The sequence below is a fragment of the Notechis scutatus genome, unplaced genomic scaffold, assembly GCF_049901735.1.
Source record: "Notechis scutatus isolate UNSWTSFEM ecotype Mainland unplaced genomic scaffold, rNotScu1.2 NSCUCTG112, whole genome shotgun sequence".
Lineage (NCBI taxonomy): Eukaryota > Metazoa > Chordata > Lepidosauria > Squamata > Elapidae > Notechis > Notechis scutatus.
Window position 1 is genome coordinate 49,595 of NW_028263002.1, and position 8,179 is coordinate 57,773.

The 8,179-nt window shown below is 40.3% G+C and overlaps 1 protein-coding gene across 1 annotated transcript; it reads right to left on the minus strand.

Annotated features, from left to right (window-relative positions):
* Positions 1–2,445: 2,445 nt before the first annotated feature.
* Positions 2,446–7,222, minus strand: LOC148128717 (vomeronasal type-2 receptor 26-like; the record flags this gene model as incomplete). The annotated part of the gene is made up of 3 exons (XM_087948488.1): positions 2,446–3,341; positions 5,506–5,632; positions 6,995–7,222. Coding segments are annotated over 3 exons (1,251 nt in total), but the record flags the coding sequence as incomplete, so codon positions are not given.
* Between the last annotated feature and the right edge of the window lie 957 nt (positions 7,223–8,179).

Consider the following 8,179-nt stretch of genomic DNA (forward strand, 5'->3'; position numbering starts at 1 on the left):
TCTAAAACTAGAAAACCTCGAATTACGCTGTCTTCGGTCCGACTTAAGCATGGTATATAAAATCATACATTGCAATGTCCTACCTGTCAATGAATACTTCAGCTTTAACCATAACAACACAAGAGCACACAACAGATACAAACTCAAAGTAAACCGCACCAAACTTGATTGCAGGAAATACGACTTCAGCAATAGAGTGGTCAATGTCTGGAATACTCTACCCGACTCTGTAGTCTCTTCCCCAAACCCCAAAAACTTTAACCTTAGACTGTCTACTATTGACCTCACCCCTTTCCTAAGAGGTCTGTAGGGGGCGTGCATAAGCGCACCAACGTGCCTACCGTCCCTGTCCTATTGTTTCTCTTATTCTTTTATTTTTCTTATATGTACCCATTTCATATATTCACAACTATGTATACACTTGTACTTATTATCTTGTAAACAATTGACAAATCAAATAAATAAATAAATAAAATAAATAAATGAAAATGACTGAGTCTGTTATATTGGGGCTAGCCTGGTTGGACAAGTGGGCCCCAAGGAACAAAGGGAAAGATGACTACAGAAAAATTGGAATAGACATCAGCACCTTATTGTGCCAATACCTCCGGAGAGCTGTCAGTCACCGACTAGCCCCAAACCACTGGAAGTAGCAGAAACCACTGTAGTGATGCTGTCCAGCTGCGCCCAGGTCCCCAAAGAATACTAAGACCTGGCCGCTGTCTTTTGTGAAGAGGATTGCCATGTTCTCTCGCCCCCACCACCCTTCCGATTGCACAATTGAAATTGAATCATGGGCTAAGCTACGCAAGCCTAAAATGTATTCGATGACCCCAAAAGAAATGACTGAATTGAGAGAGTACATTGATGCCAATTTAGCCAGAGGGTTCATCCAACCCACAAAATCCAAAGTAGCTGCCCCCATTGTAGGGGTGGGATGCTACCGGTTCTGCCCGGCTCTATAGAACTGGTAGCTCTGAAGAGCAGCAGACACTGAACCAGTTCTGTGTTTGCTGCTGTTTGGTCCGCCCGCCCGCCCGGGCTCTTACCTGTCCTTTATTTCCTGCTTTTTCAACTTTGGCTGCTTTGCGCAGCACAGCAGAGATTGAAAAAGCAGGAAAAAGAGGCTTTTCAAACACTGTGCACCCATGTGCAGCACTTTTCAACTCTCTGGGTGGGACAGCTTAAGGTTTTTTTACACCTGCATGTGTTCACGAAGCACAATTAAGTCTCCCTCGAATACTAGGGAAAAATACATAATAGCTTGTTAAAACTGGCTGTCAGTTCAAGACTGAGGCCACAGCCAGCAGCTGTGTACCACAAAATGATTCTGGTACAGGGTGAAACCCATTATGCAGTGAAAAAAAAACTAGATTCTAAATTGCATAGAGGCAGATTTTGGTAGCTGGTTCATTGGAAGGGGTATCCTTTGTGAGAAGTTACTTGGGTTAAGAGCTGGGATGTCAAAGTGGATGCCCTAGTAAAGCAGTTCCATGATAAATTCCCAGAGAAGCCAAAGGGTCCTCCTGGGGTGGGGGAGAGGTGGCTAATTGCTTGCTGATTGAACTAACCCCCTGATTGTTTCTCATTCCAGGACGTGATTCTCACCTGATGGGGGGCTGTCAGCTTGGAAGCCATTTTTCTTTGAGGCTTCTGGGCTGCCACATTCAGTGCCTGGAAATTTGGGAGGGGGTTTCAAGGAGCCGTGGAAGATTAGCCACCACAACATTCCTTTCTCAGAGAGTCAAGGACATGTAACCTTGCACCTGGAGGGGAGTTCCTGGGGATAGTCTTCAGTTGGAATGAAGTAATGATTGGAACATGTGAGGAACTATTGGGTGTAGGGGTTGGATTTTGGATTCTCTTTGGGCTAGGGAAAACCCGGAAATTTCAGATTCGGGTTTTCCTCAGATGTGCCAATATCACATCTCTAATAAAATGGACCTTTGAGAAGATGACAGTATCAGAGACTTTTAATATGGAGGTTGTTACTTGGAATGCTGACAGTGTTTATCAATTCCACACAGTAAGATTTCCAGTTCATTTTTAACAAAATCAAACTCATAACTCTTTTTATCCAATTGAAATCTTTCTTTTAGTTCTTGGTATTTTATTTGATGGCAAATAACCTTCTGATTCAAGTTCTTCCCTCAATTTTAATAAAGGGCCACCAGAGTTGAAAAATAGAACTTTGCCATATGCCTACCAGTCCGGCTTCACCACCATTTCTTTTCTGAAAAAAAAGCTTCCTGGGGTGACAGTTCCCCTTCCATAAAAACTTGGAAATATCTTCCATCATTGTTTAAATGGATTATCAGTTGTAAGTATGGGTAATGTCATAAAAATAAATAAATGAACAAACATTAAATGGTCAAAACCTGTTAATCAAGCCTACTAAATGACATTTCTGAAAAATAACAGATTTCTAAAAGTCATTTTTTAATTTTATTTTGACATCAAGTGTTCTTTGGTATTCAAATCTGGCCTAAAAATAATAATGTAGCACTTGGGGATGAAGATGAAGCTCAAGAGTCCAGCACTGGAGGCCAAGATGGAGAAGACCTGAACAGCCACGGTGTACTTCCCCTTGGTGCTCAAGTAGGCAGGCACAAAGGATACCCAGACACTGCAGAAGACCAGCATGCTGAAGGAGATCAGCTTGGCTTCGTTGAAGGCCCCAGGGAGATTCCTGGCCAGGAAAGCCACTGTGAAGCAGATAGCAGACAGGAAGCCCATATACCCAAGGGCTACATAAAACATGGTGGCAGAACCTTCATTGCATTGTAGGATGATTTCTCTAAGTTGGGAGTGCATGTCAGAGTCAAGAAATGGGGGGAATGTTCCCAACCAGATGCTGCAGATGACAGCTTGGACACCAGAGCAACAAAGGATGATGGAGTTGGCCAAGCTCTTCCCCAACCATCCCTGCACTTTATTCCCTGGTTTTGTGGCCAAGAAGGCTAACACCACCGTGATTGTTTTGGCCAAGATTGAAGAAATGGCAATTGAGTAGACAATGCTGAAGGCTGTTTGTCGGAGGAGGCAAGTCACCCTCCTTGGCCGGCCAATGAATAGGAAGGAGGTCAAAGTGGAAAGGTGAAGAGAGACCAGAAGGATGTAGGAGAGATCCCGGTTGTTGGCTTTGACAATGGGTGTTTCCATGAATTTAATGAAGATCCCCAAGGCAAAGCCTGAGGTTAAAGAGAGGAACAAGGCAATGGCAGTCAGGATAATGCCCAGATTTTCCTTATAAGAAAGATAACTTTTAATCTTGGGGATACAGTGAACTCGATTGATGTTTGGATGTTGATCATCTGGACATTTGGTACATTTGTCTGCATCTGAAAAAGAGCAAGAAGAGGGTCTCCATTTAACATGTCCTCTAATCAAGTGCATTGTTTAGGTAAACTTGTTTTTGGTGTGAATGATTGGGTGTAGGTGAAATCAATATATTTCTTTATTTCCCTCCAGCTAGAACATCTTAATATTCTTTCTTTTTTACTGTTACCAATTTATCAATGAACTGGTTGAGAGAATAGAAGGGAAGAAAGGATTCAAGAAACAAAAGCAGTTCACCATTTTACCTGTCCACTGCTGAATCTCTTGCAAATTGGAGCCCAGCCTTTTGTCAATGCACCAATGAGATAGATAGTGGAATTAAGTACATGTGAAGGATCACTTAATGCAGCTTATGGTAGATGAAAATGATAAACACTAACTTTGCCATGGAGAAGGAAATTTTAGGTGGAGTGGCCCTTGAAGATGAGTTGGATATAGAGTGAGGACATCAAAATGTATTCCTCATTTTTTTTTATCAGAAAGAGAAACATCTTCCAATAAGTCTTTTTTATTAGGAACACATCAAATTGGCAAGGTTTGGTGTAATTTTGGATATGACCAAATCCGGAATTTTACCCAGTAAAAGCATACATTTGAAACTTCCCCCCATAGTCACATTCTCCAATCAGGTTACAATTCATCTGCCCGATGATGCCAGACTTCACCTTCAGGCAGCTGCAGACACACTCTCTATTCCCACAGGAAAAGAATTTCACCCAGCCAAAAAATCCCCCCTTATCTATGCTCCCTCCTCCCAGTTGCTAGAATGTGGCAAGCCTCAATACCCACAGTCCCTTTTATACAATAATAAAGAAGCGAAGAAAGAATAAAAATGACTATAATAAAACATGGCTACACATATGTAATCTTCAGGGTCAACTCTCACCCCTCCCGTCCCTTCTCCAAGGACCACAAGTTTGAAAATTGCTTTAAGAGGAGCCTCCAGCAGAACCTCTGCAATGTCAGCCTCAGGAAATATATAACCCACAGTTCAACCCTGAGCTACAAATATTCTCTTCTATTGATAATCACTTTTTGGTTAGAGGAACTCAGAACTTGCATTATATGACATGGCTCCCAGTGGATTTCATTCTAAATTTTGATATAATTTCTGTAAATAAGGAATGTAGAATTATAATGGCTGAGTATTTGATCCTTCAAACATAACAAATACAAAGCTAAGGGATAAACAAATAAAAAAGTTTTGGGGGGGAAAAGGTTCAGGAAAGAAAAAGAGTGAAAGAAGGAAAACTGAAAAAGAATGACTCTCAACTTTATTTGGTACAGATATAAGTAAAAAATATATCAAACTTTTACTCTAAGATTAACATTTGTCTACATTATTTCCATAATCCCTTATTTAAACATCAAAGCCCAGATCAACTTTTAATTTCAGTTTCTCACAAAAAGTCCAGTAATGGTTCGTAATGGTTCGTAATCACTGTTAATGAGACCACAACTGATTTATTTAATTGCACCAAATTCTAAATAAAACAGGAATGGAAAATCCTAAACTTTAGTGTAGACCCACACTTCTCAACTTTGGCAACTTTAAGGTGCATGGACTTCAATTCCCCAGGCAGCATAAAGTTCATCCATCTTACATTTGCCAAGACTGAAAAATGCTGATCTACAGGTAGGGATTTTTCCATTCCTCTTTTACTGGTTCCTACTTACTTTTGAGCAATCATAATGCAAAACCCTCATTCCAAACTGACTCCACAGTAATGATAATGCAAAATCTCCATTCCAAACTGACCCCAAAATAATGATAATGCAAAATCCCCATTCCCAACTCACACAGTAATGATCATGAAAAATATCCATTCCCAACTCACCCTAGAGCAGGGGTTTTAGGCCTGGAAGGTGTCCTGCACCAACCTGGAAGCCAAAATGGGGCACATGGAGAGACTCCAGGGAGGGGCGAGATGGGTGGGGTCAGCCAGAGGTGGGATTAGCCAGTTTTCCAAATTGGGCAAAAGGTTAACAACCAGTTCACATGAACCAGTGAGAGCCGGCTGAATCCCACTTCTGAATGTATATGTTGCTCAAGAGTCAAAGAGATTGGACCCACCCCAGCCAAGCCTTTCAAAATAATTGTTCATGGAAAATCTCAGGATCTCTGATCCTCCCCAAAGTCTGTCCCTTTCTCCTGCTGTCACTCACCTTCCTGGGTGGAGATGGTTCCTTCTGCACAAGGACAACAATTGTAGCAGCAGATGGGTTTCCCTTCCTGAGCCACCTTCATTAAACCAGGAGGACAGCTTTCCACACACCTGGAAGGAGGCAGGGGCTTGCCAGAAAGAGGGGGGGAATAATATCCATTACATGAATTATTTTATTTCCTAAATTAGGTAAAATAAAAAGGTTGGGGATCTCCAATTCAAGGTTTAGCGTTGCTAAATCTGCATACAGATGGCAGGTTGAACAACTAGCCTTGTGGTGCAATCAGAACAATCTTGAACTAATCACATTCAAAACCATAGAAATGATGGGAGATTTTAGGAAAAACCCTCCTATGCTATTACCTCTTACAATACTAGACAACACAGTATCAACAGTAGAGATCTTCAAGTATCTCGATTCTATCATATCTCAAGACTTAAAATGGACATCTAATATCAAAAATGTCATCAAAGGAGCACAACAAAGAATGTTCTTTCTAAACCAATGAAGAAAGCTCAAGCTGCTGATATAGTTCTATAGATGAATTATTGAGTCTGTCATTTGCACTCTATAACTGACTGGTTTGGCTCTGCAACCAAACAAGACAGACACAGACTCCAACTGGATAACGAGAACTTCAGCAAAAACAATTGCTACCAACTTGCCTTCCATCAAGGACCTGCATACTGCATGAGTCAAAAAGAGGTCTGTGAAAATATCTACAGACCCCTCACATCCGTCACCCCTCAAAATGATGCTATAGGGCACTGCATACCAGAACAACTAGACACAAGGACAGTTTTTCCCCCCATGCCATCATTCTGCTAATCAACTAATTCCCACAACACTGTCAAACTGTTTAGTAAGGCTGTATTACTGTTATTCTTCTCATATTTCCTATTACCTATCTCCTTTTCTACTTATGGTGGTAACTTTGCTGCTTGTATCTTTATGCTTTATATTTTATTTAGTTTCCTAATATGATTTATGTTAATTGCTTATTTAGTATCCTATGACTTTCACCAAGTATTGAATCTTTTGATTTATGATTTTTATGATGACTATGATCATGATTTATCACTTATAGCTTTATGTACACAGAGGTTATGCAGTGAAGACAAATTCCTTGTGTGTCCAATCACACTTGTCCAATAAAGAATTGTATTTATCTTCTCTATTAATTTTTCTCCCACTAAATTTTTAATTTAAATTCTCAATGAACCTACTGAAAAGAGAGTTGAATAGAGTTCTGCTTTGACAAAATCAATTACTTTGTTCCATGATATAAATCCAGCTTCCTTTTGAAGTTTGATAAACAATTAACTGGAATAGTTAAGGATATTTTTCTCATAGACACTTGAACATCTAACAGGAAGATGTATCTCTCTCTGGGAGAATAGAGATTACTTATCAAGTCTGTCCCTTCTCCAATTCTGCAATCGTCTTGGAAATACCTTCAGAAAAAGCAGAAATAAAGTCTTTTCCCCACCTTGTTCTGCATTTCCATCTTTGCAATAGCATTCTGGTTCATCATCAACTTAAAATCCAAGGATCCCACTCTTTGTAGATTTCCAACTGTCACTTTGCTAACAGAGAGATTGGGGAAAATCACTGTGTTCACAATGTCCAGGTCAGCTACCAGCTCTCCATTCTCATTCAAATAGACCCCATTGATGGAATTATTATAAAACTGAGAGGTTCGAAGGAAAGAATGAAGCTGGAATGGAAGAGAAAATGGGCAATGTCACACAGGACACAGAAAGCTCTTTGGTAAAACTCATTCACCTGAGCTGGCATGAAGGAATATAGAATAAAAAATTATACATAAAAAACTATATTCCTACTGAGGAATATAGAATAAAAAATTTGTTAGAAGGAGCAAGAATGCTGTGGAAAATGAGAGTGAAGGATGTTTGTCCAATCATAGTTGTCATTGCAAACTTTGGCAAACCAATGGAAGTAACCAAAGCAAAGGAAACATCCAGTGTAAACTAATGTGGCCCAAAGTTAAAACCTTAAAGGAAATGGATGTTGTACACAAGCACACAGAAAGAATTATGCCAATGAGGCCAAATGAAATCAGGTGCTTCATACTGAGACAATGCCATAAAAAAATGGTGTACAGCTCAATTGGCAGGTAGGAAGATAAAAATTTTTGCTCACTTTGAGGAAGGCTGTGGGGGCCTTTGTTTCATTAGTTGGTTGTGCTTATGAAACTCTGCATTGAGGGGATAGATTAGTCGCTTGGCATGGAGCAAACAACCCAATATCTTCATGGTGAATGATGATCTCTGATACCAGTTAGGGTCACCTCCTTCAATTTTTATGAAACATCTATGGAATATTTTATGGAACATTCTTCACTCTTGTGACTTTTTTTTAGTCCAACTCTTCATCTTTTCTCGGGGTTAGCTTATCTTCTTGACCCAAAAAGTTTTCTAAATCTGCTACTGTTTGATGAGATCCTTTGTTATCTGTGATTCTATGGGGAGTTTTGAGCCAGAGAAGGAAATAAAAGGGATTCTTAGCAGAGGTGGTATTCAGCAGGTTCTGATCAGTTCTGGAGAAGCGGTAGTGGAAATTTTGAGTAGTTCAGAGAACTGGCAAATCCCACCTCTGACTGGCCCCGCCCCAAACTATTCTCTGCCTCCTGAGTCCCAGCTGATCGGCTGAG